At 35.8% G+C, this 19,462-nt stretch overlaps 1 protein-coding gene across 4 annotated transcripts in view; it reads left to right on the top strand.

Moving 5' to 3' along the window:
• The window catches only part of BAZ1A (bromodomain adjacent to zinc finger domain 1A), a 96,166-nt gene that overhangs the window by 36,841 nt on the left and 39,863 nt on the right, over nucleotides 1-19,462 (top strand). For 2 of the 4 annotated variants that reach the window (XM_030318925.1, XM_030318928.1), the window contains exons 4-9: nucleotides 6,857-6,958; nucleotides 8,738-8,825; nucleotides 13,813-13,947; nucleotides 14,946-15,045; nucleotides 15,725-15,891; nucleotides 19,229-19,324. In XM_030318925.1, the coding sequence (XP_030174785.1) occupies nucleotides 6,857-6,958; nucleotides 8,738-8,825; nucleotides 13,813-13,947; nucleotides 14,946-15,045; nucleotides 15,725-15,891; nucleotides 19,229-19,324 (688 nt within the window). Of the gene's footprint in view, nucleotides 1-6,856; nucleotides 6,959-8,737; nucleotides 8,826-13,812; nucleotides 13,948-14,945; nucleotides 15,046-15,700; nucleotides 15,892-19,228; nucleotides 19,325-19,462 lie in introns of all 4 variants that reach the window. The other 2 variants (XM_030318926.1, XM_030318929.1) reach the window with 1 other exon arrangement.

Genomic DNA, 19,462 nt, shown 5'->3' with positions numbered 1-19,462 from the left:
GGTGAAGCCTGACACGGGGCTCAGTCTCACAGATAATGAGATCATGACCTGAGCCGAAATCAAGAGTCTGGATGCTTAACCAACTGAACTACCCAGGTGCCCCTATAGTAACCCTTAACCTAATCTTCTAATTCTTGTAGGTGCTGTGAGGTGCTTAGGATGAGGAATGTCTAGACTCTTAGGTTCAGCACTCTATTATTCAGCTCATTAATGTCCTTTCTCTTCCTTATAGATTTGAATATGAACTACATGCATAGTGTGTGGCTAATTTGTTACTTTGAGTATAAAGCAAATTAATTCATAATCCCAGTTAGTAATAATAAATATTTTGCTTGTTATACAAAGCAAATTAATTCATAATCCCAGTTAGTAATAGTAAATATTTTGCTTGTTATATGTGCCATTTAGAGCACTTGTGCCACTTATAACAAGCTTATCACAGAATAGTACTGAATTTGACCATAATTTCCTATCTAAATATGTTGTGCCTTATCCCGTGAATATAGGTACTTGGGACAGACCCTTGCAGTAGGAAAAGTGAGTAAGCTGGTCAATTACTTTATTCACAGATATTTTAACTTGTTTGTGATTCTCAAAAAATCTGAGCCTTCACTATACATCAGCATCATAAAATGCCTACTTGTTTGTAGATTTGCTACCACTGTATCCTAAGATACCAGGAAAGGTGAAACATAGTCATCTTTAGACCTTTGTTCTTTTATTTCTATTAATTCAGTAAGTAAGAAATTTACCTTGTCTTGGTTGCTCCCTGACAATAAAACATAATATAGAATTTTTTCATGTTTCAGTAGGGGACTTGAAGGGATGGGAATGGAACAGTTATTGGCATTTTCCATGAGTTGAGCTGTATAAAGGCACCCACATAAGTTCTCTTATTTTATTCCTCAGAACCATTCTAAAAGGGTAGATGATCATTTTCTTATATCATTGAGGAGAAATGGAAGTTCAGAGTTAGAAAAGTTTTCCAGCATCATAGTTCATAATATCTGCAAGACATACTAAGGCAGCATATTTAGAATTAAACATATTTAGGGGCGCCTGGGTGGCTTGGTCGGTTAAGCGTCCGACTTCGGCTCAGGTCATGATCTCACAGTCCGTGAGTTTGAGCCCTGCGTCAGGCTCTGTGCTGACAGCTCAGAGCCTGGAGCCTGTTGCAGATTCTGTGTCTCCCTCTCTCTCTGCCCCTCCCCTGTTCATGCTCTGTCTCTCTCTGTCTCAAAAATAAATAAACGTTAAAAAAATTTTTTTTAAAAAAGAATTAAACATATTTAGAATTTACATAGATCATTAAGATGATCACCAGCGTTTTTTGAGGGAGTGAAGGGTTAAGATATATATATAACATAATATTTTCTGTTTTAACCATCTTAAGTGTATAATTCAATGGCATTAATTGCATTCACCGTGTCGTACCTCTATCACCACTATTCCCAAAACCTTTTCTTTACCCCAAACAGAAACTCTGTGCCCATTAGGTGGTAATTCTACATTCCCTTCTCTCCCTCCATCACCTAGTAACCTCTAATCTGCTTTCTGTCTCTATGAATTTACTCATTCTAGATATATCATATAAGTGGAGTCATACTGTATTTGTTCTTTTGTGTCTGGCTTATTTCAGTTAGTACTATTTTTCAAATTACATCCATGTTGTAGCATGTTGAGATTTATGGTAGAGCCTTTGGTATACCTGTCTAAATATACTTTAGAATGAGATGAGGTTAATTTTTGTAATCATTCCTTTTTAGGGCTAAACATTCCCTTGTATGTATATACTACATTATATTTATCCATTCAAGTGATAGACATTTGAGTTTCCACTTTTTGGCTATTATGAATAATGCTGCAGTGATTATTGATGTACCAGCACATATTCAAGTCCCTATTTTAAATTCTTTTGGGTATATACTCAGAAGTGGAATTGCTGAGTCATATGACAATTGCTTAACTTATTGAGGAACTGCCAAACTGCTTTTCACAGCAGCTCCACTATTTTACATACTTAACAGCAATATATAAGGATTCCAATTTGTCCACATCTTCACCAGCACTCACTATTTTTCGAGTGTTTTGATTATAGCCATCCTAGTGAGATGAAGTGGTATCTCATTGTCATTTTGACTTGAATTTCCTTAATCACTAATGATAATGAGCCTCTTTTCACGTGCTTATTGTCACTTGTGTATCTTCCTTGGAAGATATACAAGTCCTGTACCAATTTTTACATTGGCTTATTTGTCCTTTTGTTCAATTATGAGTTCTTTATATATTCTAGTCATCAGATTTTTTTTAATAGAATATTTTGATACATTTGGGGGAGCATATTCATTAATTTTTTCAAAGTTAGTTTTACATCAGTAAAAGTAAGAAATTAAAGGCTTGACTTTTTATAAAGTTGCTTCCTCTCAGAACAACACATTATTAGCTTACTCCTCAGTCTGGGCATGGACTGCAGAATCTGATTGAATTAAACAGTAAACTACATATTTACCTTTGTAGGTCAGCTTTTGTTGGCGGGCAGCAGTCAGGGTTTTAGGAAGCAGGTTACTTATTTATTTTGAGGATGGGTATTAACACCTTAAACATATGTTTCTTAAACTATATTTGTGAAAGAGGCTGAGAAAATTGTTACTCTTCTTATCACAAAGCCATGGACAAAGTCATGGACATCGCAGCCTTATACATTTTAGTGCTCTTTGACCCTCAGCTTAACATTCTTGCAGAACTCTCCAACATCTTTGCCAGAACTGGGTTCTAGAATAACACTATGAAGTCATTTTCTCCTTCAGCTATTTACCATGGGATTCATGACAGAGCCTTTGCTGTACGGATCTAAATATACTTAAGAATGAGATGAGGCTAATTTTATACAGTTAGGATACTTTGTGTAGATTATATAATATAAAGAATAGTTTAAATTTAAAATTATTCATTTATTTTATGTATATATAAGCAAATTTTATTTTAAAAATTGACTTGCTACTCTCACAATTGTAGCAGTAAATAAAAGTTAAGACTAGAGAAGATAATTTAATTTGCATCATATAGAACATAACAGATTTAGGGTTTTATCTGTTAGTCCTGCTCTTTGAAACATGCATATTGTGTATCTGCTCTTAGTGTTCCTTTACTCATCTCATGTTTGCCCATCAAGTGTGGATTGAGTAATGTTATACTTATGTCTACTATTGTTCCTCTCCCTTCAAAGTTACTAAAATATTTAAAGAAAATTTATATTTGAAAACCCTCACATCTTGTTGAGACCAGTCTCTGTAACTACATGATACAAATTTCCTTTCTTAATGAAAGAGCCAAGTACAATTTGCTCCTTTGCAATCACAAATTCTCCGAAAATTGAACTAAATTGATAGACAGTACCAACTAAAACAGTCCTGAAAGTCCTGAAAATATTCACTAGCTTACCATCTGATTTTAGTAGGCAGGTATGCCAAGTATACATCAGTGTGTTTAGTTGCTTTTAGGGTTTGTAGAAGAAACTAAGTACAGTATCTGTAGCAACTCAGATTGGTAGGTAAATAACACTTTGTAATAATATACTCTGCTATTGTGATTTAAGGCTTTACAAATTTAAGGCCCTATATGATGGATCAGTGTTTTATGCAGTCCTATCTAGGCAGGTATTATTTAAAGTTTTAAAATATCATAAAAACATTATCCTAACTTGAAAATAGTACATGAACAAGATACATTTTTGGTAACATCTTATATCCTAGTGGTAATTTGCAAGAGCACAAGGAAAAACCAGGAACCTTGAGGAATATATTGTATATCCTGTTTAAAATTCTTTATGTACTGACTTTCTTCATGCAGTGTAATCTGACTGTATTGTTAACCTGCTTAATTGTTAGTAAGATTACAGAATCTGAGTGTTATTTTTAAAGAAGTAGACCTAATTGTTTTGCTAATTGTAATTCATATATGAAATTTTAATGTATGAGAAGGTTAGCATTTGAAATTAAAACAAAAAAACCCATAAGTAACCATTTGTGCTGAAAGCTTAATTATCTGGTCTTTTGTCATTTCTATTGTACTGTTATAGAAAAAATTTTAATTGCTTTTGTATTACCAATATTACCATGGAATAGCAACAAATGGAATTTCCATTTTGAGAAAATAAAAGTAGAACTAAAATTTAACATATATAATGGGCATATTGAAATATATTTATAAAATAAATGATAAAATTTTATGAACAAATCATTGGAATAGCAATCTGATTTCTATAAATGTAACATTAGGTGTTAGTGTGCTATATAGAACTGGTAACAGATCTGCACTTGTTGGCAATAAAATCAGTCCATTAGTCACAGTCATGGTTAAGGTCACTACATTCCATTTAGTATTCCAGCTGTTTAGGCCTAGGCTTTAGGAAGCAAGGAAGAAAAATTATTAAAATGGGGTTTCTTTTTAATATTGTCTTTTAATTCCTGTCTTATAGGTGAATCCATATGATAAGCAGTTTCTGTTGGTCTCTAATAACTGTACTTCTTTGGAAAGAATCCAGTTATGATTTTTATCCTGTATAGAGTTTTGTGTAAGAGTTACAACAAAACCCCCATAAGAATATTTGCACTGATTGGAAAAAAAGATTTTGATTCTATTATGCTTTATTTTCACAAATGAATTTCATGACATAGCAAGAAAAAACAAAAAAATAATTTTATACATGAAAAGTCACATTTTTATAGCCTTAAATCCATTAAGATAAAGTCCACAAACAAGTTTTCTATAAACAAATAATATATAAACAAATTTATAATTATGACTTAAAATAAAATTGTGTACTGCCACTTTTAGTAATCTTTTAATTCTACTTGATCATCCCCTATATGTATAAAATGGTAGTGATTAATTGCTAAGTTAACACCTCTTCAGAAAACTATATTAAGATTAAAAACTCAGTCAATCAAATCTGTTGTTCTTGAACACCTGCCACTGATTCGTTAAAACTTGTTTTTCTTTTTTCTCCTCTTTTCATTTCAAGAAATTCCTTTATTGGAAACCCACATCAGTATTGTTCTCTGAACACTTAGAGTTCTCTCTCTTTGGCTCTTTTGGAACAGTGCTTTTCAAACTGCAGATTATGGCCTCATGTATGTTGTGAAATTAATTTAATGAGGAACTTTAATAGAATAGAAAATATTAGATTGTATTTCATATAGTCAGGGTGAATGATTAAATATATCTTCTAGTTTCTGTGTATCCTGCGTCTCCATGTAAAGATCCTTGGTCTTCCAACTAGGAACTTAATGCTGTTAAAGGTGAACACTTCAGTTTTATTTGTGTGATTGTCTCCTGCATCCCTTTTGTGTGGAGTCTCTCCCCACCCCCCACTTTGTGTTTACTGTATTTATATCACTTTGACTGTATCTGACCCTCATTGCTGAATGCTTCCTTTGTCATCCTTTCATATCATTTTCTTCTCAGTAACCCTTACTTACACCCCCGTTACATATACACTTGCGTGCACAGGGGCAGCTTTTTAAGAGTCCAACCACTTGTCTCCCTGCTGCACCACTACCACCTTAGTCTGTTGTGCCATCAGTTCTCACTTGGTTCATTGCATTAGCTTTCTAAAGAATATCCTTGTTTGCACTCTTGCCCCATAGTCTGGCAGCCAGAGTGATCTTTCTGATCTGATAAGTTAAATCATTATCACCCCATTATTCAGTATCCTCTAGTGTCTTTTCTGAGTAAAATCTAAATGGTGGCCTATAATCTAGCCCTTCTATTTCCTCTCTGGCTGTATCTTCTTTTATTCTCCTTATTTATTCTGCTTCTTGTAGAAACCATGCCTACATCCACCCCAGGGCCTTTACACTCCTTTCTCTCTTCCTTTAAACTTATTTTCAAGATTTTCTCATGAGTTGCTCCCTCTTTTCTTTCAGATCTCTGCTTAAATGTTAACTTCCTATAAGCCCTATCTGGTCAATTTATCAGGACTGTCACTATCTAAAATAGAGTACCTCTACCTGGCGGTGTATTCCCTTGATAGCACTTACCACCTACTCTGTTGTGTATTTTTGTTTGTTTGCCTGTATCTCCCTAATATAGTCCTATTTTGTTCACTACTTAATCCTTATTGTTTAGTATTTGGCACATTATAGGCTTTTAACTATTTATTGGATAGATGGATGAATGCATCCTCAAAGGGAAGAAAAGATGAGAAGTTGGTGGAGTCAAGGATTAAAGGTATAGCCTCTGCCAGGTCTTAAAACAGAGTAAACTACATTATCTCCACTTTTGCTCTTGGATTACATAGCTATGAAGAAGAAAGCTTAAAAGCAAATCCAAGAGCTATTTTGTTTACAAATTTATCTTATCTAAACTCGGTACTCAGTGCTTACTCATCTCTAGTTGATTTCTTCACACAGGAAAATTTATTGAATGAGTAAAATACCTACCTAAGATAAAATAGTGCTTTGTACTATTTTGGCTAATAAACTTGTGAGGGATGTCAGTAACTTATAAAATTCTAGTTAAACTGGGGTGCCTGGGTGGCTCAGTCGGTTAAATGTCTGACGTCAGCTCAGGTCATGATCTCATGGCTCATGAGTTTGAGCCCCGCGTCGGGCTATGTGCTGACAGCTCAGAGCCTGGAGCCTGCTTCAGATTCTATCTCCTCTCTCTCTGCTCTTCCCCCACTCGCACTCGGTCTCTCTCTCAAAAATAATAAATATTTAAAAAAAATTTTTTTAATCCTAAACTAAAAACTCCTTAGATTCTGTGACAGTATGTTCTTAGAAATTAGATTTCCATTTAAAAGCTCATATTTTCAGACGAATTATTAACTGATTTGTGTCTTTGCTCTTTTTAGGAAGAAAAAAGATGCAGTTGACCCCTTATTATTCAAGTACAAGGTGCAACCCACTAAAAAAGAATTGTATGAGTGTGCTATTGTTAAAGCAACACAGATCAGGTAAAACTTGGTTTCTATCTATGCTGGTTTAAAAGTAATAATTATGTTTGATTAAGAAGATTCACTATATGGGTGCCTGGGTGGCTGAGTTGGTTAAGCGTCTGACTGTTGATTTTGGCTCAGGTCATGAACTCATTGTTTGAGCCTTGCCTCAGGCTCCATGCTGGCAGTGTGGAATCTGCTTGGGATTATCTCTCTCCCTCTCTCTCTGCCCCTACCCCACCCTAAATAAGTAAATAAATAAATAAGGGGTGCCTGGGTAGCTCACTCAGTTAAGCATCCGACTTGGGCTCAGGTCATGATCTCTCGAGGTTGGTGAGTTCGAGCCCTGCGTGTGGCTCTGTGTTGACAACTCAGAGCCTGGAGCCTACTTCAGATTCTGTGTCTCCCTCTCTCTCTTCCCCTCCCCCACTTGCACTCTGTCTCTCTCAAAAATAAATAAAAAAAGGTTAAAAAAACAAAAACACCACATGTGGCTAGTGGGTGCCATGTAGGACAATATCATTCTTGAGCACTAGTATATTTATTCAATAGTCAAAAGATAATTACCTTCTTATTGTCATGTACTGTATGTATGGTGCTAGGATAGCACAGTAAACCAATCCTTTCTTTCCTATAATCCTTTCTATATGAAAAGAATATACATTTTGAGGAGGCTACTACTTTAAAACTTCTGTCTTGTTCATTCACTCATAGAAGCTTTTAATTTGACTTTTTCTTGAAAGGAATACATTGAATTCAGTTAAAACATTTACTTTCCGAGGCACCTGGGTGGCTCAGTCAGTTAAGCCTCTGACTTTGGCTCAGGTCATGGTCTCACTGTTCGTGGGTTTGAGCTCCTTATTGGGCTCTACGTGGAGCCTGTTTAGAATTCTCTCTCTTTCTCTCTCTCTCTCTCTTTCTGTGCCCCTCCCTTGTGTGTGCTCTCTCTCTCTCTCAAAAATAAATAAGTAAACATTAAAACAACAACAACAACGTTTACTTTCCTTCCAGAACTTTTCCAGAAATATTTGAATGTTTGGAGTTTGTTTTGTTTTGTTTTTGGTGGTGTTATGTTTGTGTTTTTCTCAATTTGGGGCCAAGGAGAATCAAAAATAGCAAATTTTTAGAATATTTTTTTGAGAGAGAGAGAGCTCAGACACATGTGTGAGCCAGGGAGGGGCAAAGGGAGAGGGAGAGAGAATCTCAAGCAGGCTCCATGACACGGGGCTCAATCCTCACAACCATGAGATCATGACCTAAACCAAAAGTAACAGTTGGTTGCTTAACCAATAGAGCCACCAGGTGCCTCTGTTTTTAGAACTTAATCCTATGAATTTATTTTAGAATATGATAAAACCTGTGTTCAAGAATGTTCAAAATATCCATTTAAATGTTGACAGTGTTATGTGACATCTGGTAATCTACTGACTTTAATTTTTTTAAAGAATTTTAATGGTGGTATTTGGAGGAATGATCATCTAATTTTAAAAAATTTGGTTTACTCTCTGTAGTATATTTTCCTTGAGGTTTATTTGATTTCTAAGTGGTTCTTAAGCACCAAATGCATATACTGTTTTTGTAACAGACATTTGTAATAGATCCACTTGAGTAGATATTATAACATTCTACATAAATATTTGTGAAGTTTCTCATAACTTCTACATAAATACCATTGGAAAATGAATTGTCCTTTTCCTAGGCTTGAAATGAAGGTTATGGGTTTACAGAGATTATAGAGTTCAAACTGAATTCTTTTATGCTAACACTTTACTCTTTCTCCTCCTTTTTCCACTGTAGCCGGAGAAAACACCTATTTTCTCGTGATAAATTAAAGCTTTTTCTGAAGCAACACTGTGAACCACAAGATGGAGTCATTAAAATTAAGGTAATCAGAGCAGTGAAATTATTTGTTGGAAGGAAGAAGAGAGAGAAATGGGCTGTGTTACATAGTTAAAACATCGCAGAAATTTTTTTTTTTTTTTTTTAGAAAGAGAGAACATGGGCAAAGGCAGTGGGCAGAGGGAGACAGAGAGAGAATCCCAAACAGGCTCCATGCCCAAAACAGAGCTCAATGCAGGGCTTGATTCCACAACCATGAGATCATGACATGAGCCAAAATCAAGGGTTGGATGCTTAACCAGCTGAGCCACCCAGGCACCCCAGAAATGTTATTTCAAAGTTGATTGAAAATAGTTCTTTTTGGGGTGCCTGGGTGGCTCAGTCGGTTAAGCAGCTGACTTCGGCTCGGGTCATGATCTCCCAGTCCATGAGTTCGAGCCCTGCATCAGGCTCTGTGCTGACAGCTCAGAGCCTGGAGCCTGTTTCAGATTCTGTGTCTCCCTCTCTCTGACCCTCCCCCGTTCATGCTTTGTCTCTCTCTGTCTCAAAAATAAATAAACATTAAAAAAAAAAATTAAAAATAAAATAAAATAAAAAAGAAAATAGTTCTTTTTATCTGTAGCCAATTGTTACTAATTTTCTCTCTGTTTAAGGATTAAATACTATTTTGCAATTGCTAGAATTACTAGGTGGCTCAGGTAGTGTACTTTTTTTTCCCCTTGTAAAAAAAAAAAAAAATCAACGAAGACAGGTGATAATAGATGGAAAACTTAGAAAAAGAAAATGTTATAGGGGAAGGAGGCAACTATATTTTTCTAAGTGTGGTTCTGGCTTACAAAAATAAGTTCAATACACAATGGAGTACTATGTGGCAATGAGAAAGGATGAAATATGGCCCTTTGTAGCAACGTGGATGGAACTGGAGAGTGTTATGCTAAGTGAAATAAGCCATACAGAGAAAGACAGATACCATATGTTTTCACTCTTATGTGAAAACACTCTTATCCTGAGAAACTTAACAGGAACCCATGGGGGAGTGCAAGGAAAAAAAAAAAAGAGAGGTTAGAGTGGGAGAGAGACAAAGCATAAGAGACTCTTAAAAAATGAGAACAAACTGAGGGCTGATGGGGGGTGGGAGGGAGGGGAGGGTGGGTGATGGGTACTGAAGAGGGCATCTTTTGGGATGAGCACTGGATGTTGTATGGAAACCAATTTGACAGTAAATTTCATATATTTAAAAAAAAAACAAAAATAAGTTCAAAGAACAGATCCTACTGGATAAGAAAACAATATATATAATAAAAAGAACATCAGAGACCAATACTAAGCAGATGGGTTATATTTTATTCAGAAACATTAAAAGGGAAAAATCAAGTTTAGAAATCTCACATGTGTAACAAAAGTTAAATGGTAAAACAAAAACTAATTTTTTTAATTGAGAAATACTTTACTCATATTGGGAGAAATACGTAAAAAAGCAGTGGAATGGGTAGAGGGATGTATGCATGTGTCAAAAATCAGCTACCGTATGATTAAGATTTGTGTAACTCATAATATGTGTTATATCAAAAGGAAATAAATGTTTAAAAAAGAATATATGAATTTACTCTGTGAAAAATAGCATTTAAGATCTCTAGAGACCAAGATAGATTATTTAACAAATAAAACTGGGACACTTGGTTAACTTTGGAAAAACAAAGTTAGATCTAACACAAAAGAGGGAAAAAAGGAAATGAAATGAAACAATTTTTTTTTTTAATTTTTTTTTCCAACATTTATTTATTTTTGGGACAGAGAGAGACAGAGCATGAACAGGGGAGGGGCAGAGAGACAAGGAGACACAGAATCGGAAACAGGCTCCAGGCTCTGAGCCATCAGCCCAGAGCCCGACGCGGGGCTCGAACTCACGGACCGCGAGATCATGACCTGGCTGAAGTCGGACGCTTAACCGACTGCGCCACCCAGGCGCCCCGAAATGAAACAATTTTTAATGTTATGCATACTAAAGAACAAGAGGAAAGAAATACCAAGGATAAGACTGATTTGAAATATAAACTTATTTAGGTTTAAAAACATCATGAGGGGCACCTGGGTGGTTTAGTCAGTTAAGCATCCGACTCTTGGCTTTGGCTCAGGTCATGATCTCACCGTTCATAAGTTCGAGGCCGGCTTCAGGCTCTGTGTGAATGGTGTGGAGCCTGCTTGGGATGCTCTCTCTCCCTCTCTCTACCTCTCCCTCACTTGTGCACATGCTGTCTCTCTCTCAGAATAAATAAATAAACAAAAAACTAAGTAAATAAATAAAAATGTAATGAATGCATTTCAAGGGCAAAGTGCTAGAAGAAAACTACTTTCAGTTAATACAGTGAGGAACTCAAATCAATTAGAAAAACATAAGTACCCCAGTAGAAAAATAGACAAATAGGCATGATCAAACTTCACGATGGATGAAATATAAAAACTTAAAAACATAAGATAGAATCATCTGAAAAATAATTTTTTTAATGTGAGCATATTTATGTATTTGTCTTGATAATAAGAAAATGCTTAAATTGTGCTCAATCTATGCATCATTTAAAACCACAGGTAGCCATGTTAAAAGGAAGCTTCCAAAAAGCTAATGAATCAAATACTTGTGAGAAGTGGCTAGAACAGTACCTAGCACAGGGAGGCAGTCAGCCAGTATGTGAATAGTTAGTTGTGGTATGTGTATCATAAATAGCAAGTTGACCAATTTCCCTAATTTACAAAAATCTCTTAATATCAATTAACAAAAACAACCCAATTGGGAGAAAATGATAAAGAGCATCAGCGGTTTTTTACCAAGGAAAGTAGTCAATAAACATGAACAGAAGTTCAGCGTAATAAATACATGAAAATTAGGGGTGCCTGGGCGGCTCAATTGGTTAAGCGTCCAACTGTTGATGTCAGTTCAGGTCATGATCTGGCAGTTCATGAGTTCGAGCCCCACATCAGGCTCTATGCTGATGGTGGAGAGCCTGCTTGGGATTCTGTCTCTGCCGCTCCCCCGTTTGTGCTTTCTCTCTCTCTCAAAATAAATAAACATAAAAAAATTTTTTTTAATAAGTAAATGAAAGTTAAAGTGACAGTAAACAATTTTCTCTTTGAGTAACAAAAGATTATTAGTGGGTTTTCTAGTGTACTTGCATACATGTTGCAAGCACATATGCATACACACACACACACACACCCAAAGACAATAAGTTTGATCCTGATGTGGTAAGTGTAGTCTGCTTTTAGGAGTGCTAAAAGAACACAAAGATATATTAGTTTATTGTGTATTATGTGTGTATAAATAAGGAACATTGGCAATTAATGTATTAAAGCCTATTTTGACCTTTTTTGAGCATATATATTTGAAAAGAAACCACTCATATCTTTATACATATGGGCATTTGTATATTCAGGCGTTATATATATGGGATAGTCAACAACCATCTTAATAGACTTTAATGTAGAATCTTTAAATAGAGTCTTGACTTATGATGGCCAGAACTAATTGAATTTTAAATGTTAAAAGCTATGTTCTATCCACTAAGATTACAATTACTACATAGAAAATTTAATCCCCAGTTGAAGTGTTTCAGTTTTGTTAAAAATTTAAATTTTTGTGTCATTTTCTTATACATTTTCTGAAAGATATTTCTATAAGTAGCATGTTTTCTTCTAGAGAAAGAAAGAATAATGATCTTGGCTGTTAGGCCAAAAGTAATCTTCAGAATTACTAATCAAAAATAAAAAGGTTAAAGTTGGACATGAATGAAAGGTGAACAGGTTCTGAAACTTTTTTGGATTTAGCGGTTATCCTAGAACCACACCACTTCTGGTAGGGATGAGTTTGACTTCGGGATGCCTGGGGGGCTCAGTTAGTTAAGCATTCGACTTCAGCTCAGGTCATGATCTCACGGTTCGTGTGGGTTCAAGCCCCACATCCCGCCCTGTGCTGACGGCTCAGAGCCTGGAGCCTGCTTCGGATTCGGTGTCTCCCTCGCTGCTCCTCCCCCAGTCATGCTTTATCTCAAAAATGAATAAACATTAAAAAAAAATTTTTTTTAATGTGTTTGACTTCTCTGAACTTAAACTCTATTGAAAGTTGATAATTTTTCAGCATTTCTGCTGTCTGCCACATCAACTTTAAAATTTGATAAAAGTCTTGGGGCTCCTGGGTGGCTCAGTTGGTTGAGCTTCTGACTTCGGCTCAGGTCACGATCTCGCGGTCCGTGAGTTCGAGCCCCACGTCGGGCTCCGTGCTGACAGCTCAGAGCCTGGAGCCTGTTTCAGATTCTGTGTCTCCCTCTCTCTCTCTGACCCTCCCCCATTCATGCTCTGTCTCTCTCTGTCTCAAAAATAAATAAACGTTAAAAAAAAAATGTAAAAAAAATAAATAAAATTTGATAAAAGTCTTTAAATTAAAAAAAAAAGTCTTTAAGTTACCACCCTGAATGGGGGGGGGGGGAATCTAAAATGTACAGCAGTTAAGAAATGGTTGAGAAAAAATGTATTGGGTTGATACAGTGGGTTTTTTTAAAGATTTTATTTTTACGTAATCTCTAACATCCAAAGTGGGGCTCAAACTTACAACTCTGAGATCAAGAGTCACCTCCTTCACTGACTGAGCCAGCCCGAGCACAGTGGACTTTAAATGTTAAGTCATTGGATTATTTATTTACATAGAAAATTCCATACAAAATTAGTCAAAACAAAGCAAACTGCAAAAGATTATTATATAAATGTAATTTTGTAATGGTTTTAGAATTTAAGAAACTGCTGAAACATTCTTGTGTATTTTATGTGAAAAAATTCTTTGCATTGTGGTTTTCCTTCTGGTAAAGCTAATTAATAGATCAAGTAAATCAGCTAAAATGTGTAATACTGTATATTAACACATGAAATTCTATGTCGAAATCTTTTCAACCTGGTCTTTAACAGCAGTCATACATGACATTTTAGAGTACATCTATAAATGGTTTCCTAATTGTGTTATTATTGTACCCTATATTTTTTTTATGAAGGCATCATCTCTTTCAACATATAAAATAGCAGAACAAGATTTTTCTTATTTCTTTCCTGATGATCCACCCACATTTATCTTCAGTCCTGCTAACAGAAGAAGAGGGAGACCTCCCAAACGAGTATCTATTAGCCAGGTAAGTAGAGAATGGATAAAAACTACATTGTAGCTCTTAATAAAACTATTCATAATCAAGAGCAGTGTTTGGCTCCCCTCACCCACATAGCTTTAGGAAGGAACACATTCCTTCATATACAGTGTATGTACTGTGCGTTGAAAACTACTTAGCAGTGAGGCCTGTAGAAGTCTCAAGTGTGAATTAGACATAGCTTTAATGCCACAGGGATTTTATACCAAAGTGGAAGCAAGCATATAAGCAGTTACTGAAATACAGGGAATAAATCATGGAATCAAAACATGAAGAACGTTTAAAAAATATGAAATAATAAAAATATCACACTAAACAGGTTACACACCATTATGCTCACAAGAAGTACCATAAAAATAAATCCTTTTGGGGCGCCTGGGTAGCTCAGTTGGTTGCGTGACCGACTTTGGCTCAGGTCATGATCTCGCAGTTTGTGAGCTCAAGCTCTGCGTTGGCTCTGTGCTGACAGCTCAGAGCCTGAAGCCTACTTCAGATTCTGTGTCTCCCCCTCTCTCTACCCTTCCCCTGCTCACGCTCTGTGTCTGTCTCTCAATAGTGAATAAATGTTAAAAAAAATTTTTTTAATTAAAATAAAACCTTTTGACATTATTAACATTTACCACAAGAATATTTTTGACATGCACTTCTTTCATATTTGATGTCTACGCCATTTAGTTTATAAGGTACCTTAGAAAAATTTCTTGTTTTTTCTAATGCATTTATTTAAGGCTGTCCTTGTAGATTACCAGTTGTTTTTCCTGGGAGGTTTTTGTACTAATTTGTAGAACTATAGAACTAACCTCATATTCTGTATGTTACTATGATTAAAGTTATTAAAGTTTTGTTAGGCTTAGAATAAAACCTCATTGTAGTATAAGGAAAGTATAATTGATGAGAGTTTTTAAAACCTTATTGTAAGAACAAGGCAGACCATCTGTCTGAAAAGTTGTGGTGTTCTATAACTAGTTTCTCTGTTTGTTTTTTAGGAAGACAATGTTGTTAATAAACAAACAATTGCAGGTTATAAGAACAAAGCTACTAAAGAAAGAGACAAACTTTTGAAGCAAGAAGAAATGAAGTCACTGGGTGAGTTTTAACATTCTCTTCAAAAACTGTTTAGGTACTGGAAAGAATATTTCTCTTGCTTTCTGAAATGGCATATTTCTGTTATTTGGGTTTTTTTTTTTTTTTTCCTTGTAAGCATAAATATTTCTTGCCCCTTAGGTATCTGTAAATTTTTATGATGAATAAAACCTGTGTTCATCTCTTAAAACAATATTTCAAGGGAGAGCATATCCCTGTTAAACCAAGCTAATGCTTAGATTAAGCACAAATTGGAGTTTCCATGGCTTACAGACTGTTTGGGGCCATTTTTTTGCTTTATAAAACAGTGCTTTCCAGACGTGACTGTACATATGAATCACTTGGGAATCTTATTAAAATGAAGATTCTGAATTAGTAGGTCTGGGTGGGAGAAGAGATTCTGCTTTTCTAAAAAGGTGATACTTTGCTCCTGGTCTTAGGACCAGGGCTTCAAAGCAGGGCTTTGAAATAGCAGGTATGTTTGTCCCTGGTCAGTAGTTTGTCTTAAATGCAGCCAACTTGCTTTCCCATTTGAATCACCTGCTGGCTCCCTCCAGCAGTTTACAACACCTGAGTCTACTGATCCCATTTAACCATAAATTATTTCAGGAATTCTTTTGTTACATTAAAAAATGTGTTGTTTTCTGTATGTGAACAGTTCTAAGTTTGACCTTCTCTACAGCTTTTGAAAAGGCTAAATTAAAAAGAGAAAAAGCAGATGCCCTAGAAGCAAAGAAAAAAGAAAAGGAAGATAAAGAGAAAAAGAAGGAAGAATTGAAGAAAATTGTTGAAGAAGAGAGACTGAAGAAGAAAGAAGAAAAAGAGAGACTTAAAATTGAAAGAGAAAAGGTATTCATTCAAGTATTTTAGCTATGCTGTCTATATAATAGTATTTTACATATTTAAATTCATAGTTAATTTTTAAATGCTTTTGCCACTTTGATTCACATTTCTAGTTGTTCATAGAGTGCTGGATAAACACTTGTTAATTTCTCTCTCTTTTGCTTTGGAAAATTTAGTAATTTAAGGTTCAACATGTAAATACATGGCCTTTACACCCTAAAGCCCCTTAAGTACAATTTTAAAGTTGATTTTCTTCATTATTTAGACTTTCTAATTTAGGGAAAATGATATGCATAAAACTTGCAAAAGTAAAATATGTGATTAGAAAAAATACAATAAGATCAAGACCCCTGGTTGGCTCAGTCAGTTAAGTGTCCAACTCTTGATTTCAGTTCAGGTCATGATCCCAGAGTTGTGGGATCAAGCCCCGTGTCAGGCTCCATACTGAGCCTGGAGCCTACTTAAGATTCTCATTCTCTCTCTCCCTCCCTCCCCCCTTTGCTCTCTCCCCCGCTCTTGCTGTTTCCAAACAAAAAAACAAAATCTGCAAATAACAAGAAAGAGTGTTCTTATTCTCCTTGAAGAATAAAGTATCTGTATAAAAATAGATTGCTCAGCAAATCTCTTATAATCTTTAGTAGTAGATATTCCCTAGAGAATTCTGTAGCTGTTTTCTTCCAGAGTCAGTCAGTGTCCTTGGTTTTCTGGGATATTTACAAGTGGCCCTAGATGATCCTGTTACACACTGTGCTCATTTAAATTGCCTGTAGTTTCTTGAACTGTTTCAAATAGGCCATTGGTTAGGATGGGGATGGAAGTATCTAATACATGTACACTCCAGAAAATTTAGAAGGGGGCACCTGGGTGGCTCAGTTGGTTAAGCATCACACTTCAGCTCAGGTCATGATCTTGAGGTTCATGAGTTCAAGCCCCATGTTGGGCCATCAGGCTCTGTGATGACAGCTCGGAACCTGGAGCCTGCTTCAGATTCTGTGTCTCCCTCTCTCTGTCCCTCCCCTGCTCATGCTCTATCTCAAAAATAAATAGACATTAAAAACAATTTAAAAAGGAAAGAAAAGCAACTGCACTTAAAAAAAATATTAGAAGAAAACCACTTGTAATCTAAATGGTAATGTTTAGAGGTAGCTTTTTTTTTTTTTTTTTTTTTTGGAAAGAGAGAGAACACAAGTAGGGGAGGGGCAGAAACAAAGAGGGAGGCAGCGTCCGAAACAGACTCCAGGCTCTGAGCTTTCTGCCCAGAGCCCAGTGCATAGCTGGAACCCACGAGTTGCAAGATTATGAACTAAGCCAAAGTCGGACACCTGACTGAGCCACCCAGGTGCCCTGAGATCGCATTTTCTCCTAACACTTTGATTAATTTATTTCTAATCTTTATTCTGGGCCCTAAAAAAGAGAGATGCAGCATTTATAATTTTGTATTTTTGTTTATTTAACATTATTGTAGGGCTGCTGGGTAGCTCAGTCTTAAGTGTCCAACTCTTGATTTTGCCTCCGGTCACTATCTCGTTTCATGAGATCAAATCCTACATTGGGCTCTGCACTGACAGTCTGGAGCCTACTTGGGGTTCTTTCTTTCTCCCCATCTACCCCTTTCCTGCTTGCATGTGCACACATGCATATGCTCTCTCTCCCCCTTAAAATAAATAAAAATTTTAAAAACACGTTTTTAAAAATGTTGTAAGCATACTTTCATGCTTAAATAAATAAACTAAGGTGGAATTTTTAGTGACTGTGTAACAGTTAATCAAATAGATACAGGTAAGTGCTTTATAATTTTTGCTCATAAATGATGATACCCGTTCAAATTTATGAATAAGAGTCTTTCCTATTTTTGGATTATGTCCCTGGATAAATTTGTAGAAGTAGAATCTTATGTCAAAGGGTAAGAACATTTTAAAAACTTTCTATACAAACATATGTGGATATTTGTTTGCTAAACATGTGCTTATTTACATTCTTAGCAACAATGATTGAGAACACCCATCTTATTACATCCTACAAGAATTATCTGGGGTGGGGAGTGGAAGACTTAGTACAGCAGACTATTTAAAGCACAATGAATAAGTTCTGTAACTGTCTCTAGTCACTTTATGTTAAAAATTTGGTAAGTGCACATCTATTACCTTCAGTGGTCCTAAATTTCAAAGGAAGAGAATAATATTAACATACGTTAAACATTTATTGGAAAATAAGTATATAATGTAATAAATAAAAATTATTTATACTCTGCTTCACTGGAGACTTTCTAGGGTCATTATTTACCTTGCAGTTTCAAATACCAGAACCAAGAAGTATCAAAAGACCAAGTGAGCAAGAGAAATGGTCGGGAATAAAAGAAAAAGAAGTCCACCAACTGTGTTCTGATAATTGCTTTTACTTACTGGTCCCTCTGTGTATCCCTAAGCTGTTAGGGTTAAATGAATCTTGAAAATAACAACTATATTTCAAATATAGGAGGAGGTTTTATTTTAGGTACTCTAATAATTTGTTACTTTACTTTGTCAGGATTTAATTAATTTGAAATAGAGCTGCTGTAGGCAGAGTCAGATTGAATTAATATTTATCCAGGAGCTACTATGTGTGAGACATTTTCCATATTTATAGCAGTTGTATTGGCAGGTGTTGTTTTGATCAGTGGTTCTAACACTTTAACGTGCATCAGAATCACCAGAAAGATTTAATGAAAACATCAACTGTTGGGGCACCTGAGTGGCTCAGTCTGTTGAGTGTCCGACTTTGGCTCAGGTCATGATCCCACTGTTCATGGGTTCAGGCCCCATGTCGGGCTCTGTGTTGATGGCTTGGAGCCTGGAGCCTGCTTTGGATTCTGTGTCTACCTCTATCTCTGCCCCTCCCCCACACACGTGCGTGCGTGCTCTCTCTCTCTCTCTCAAAAATGAATAAACATTTAAAAAGTGAAAAATACACAAACAAACAAAATCAACGCTTGGTCCCAACCCCAGAATTCCTTGTTCAGTAGGTATGGGATGGGGCCCAGCTATTTGTAATTCTTACAAGTTCTCAGGTGATAATGATGCTGCTTTACAAGGTTCTTAGAAGTGGGGTGCCTGGGTGGCTCAGTTGGTTGAATGTCCGACTTCAGCTCAGGTCATGATCTCGGGGTTTGTGAGCTCGAGCCCCACATCAGGCTGTGTGCTAACAGCTTGGAGCCTGGAGCTGCTTTGGATTCTGTGTCTTCCCCTCTCTCTGCCCCTCACCTGCTTACAGTCTGTCTATCTCTCTCAAAAATAAATAAACATTAAAAAAAGTTTTTTAAAAAGCCAAAGTTCTTATAAGAAACTTTATGAACCTTTTGTTTTAGGAAAGAGAAAAATTACGTGAAGAAAAACGAAAATATATGGAATACTTAAAACAGTGGAGTAAACCTAGAGAAGATATGGAATGTGACGATCTTAAGGTATAAGTATGTTATGTGATGTTTCACACCCATGCTCTGTGTGCCCTATGTGGCTTTGCTGATGAAATTTTTCTTTCATAGTGGCTTCTTCATATTTAAGAGGAATAGCCAATTAAACAAATGCTATATTTAGAGTTC

Source organism: Lynx canadensis, chromosome B3 (genome assembly GCF_007474595.2).
Source record: "Lynx canadensis isolate LIC74 chromosome B3, mLynCan4.pri.v2, whole genome shotgun sequence".
In the NCBI taxonomy this organism is placed as follows: Eukaryota; Metazoa; Chordata; class Mammalia; order Carnivora; family Felidae; genus Lynx; species Lynx canadensis.
The sequence above is the reverse complement of the archived record's forward strand: the minus strand, read 5'-3'. Positions and strand labels throughout refer to the sequence as shown.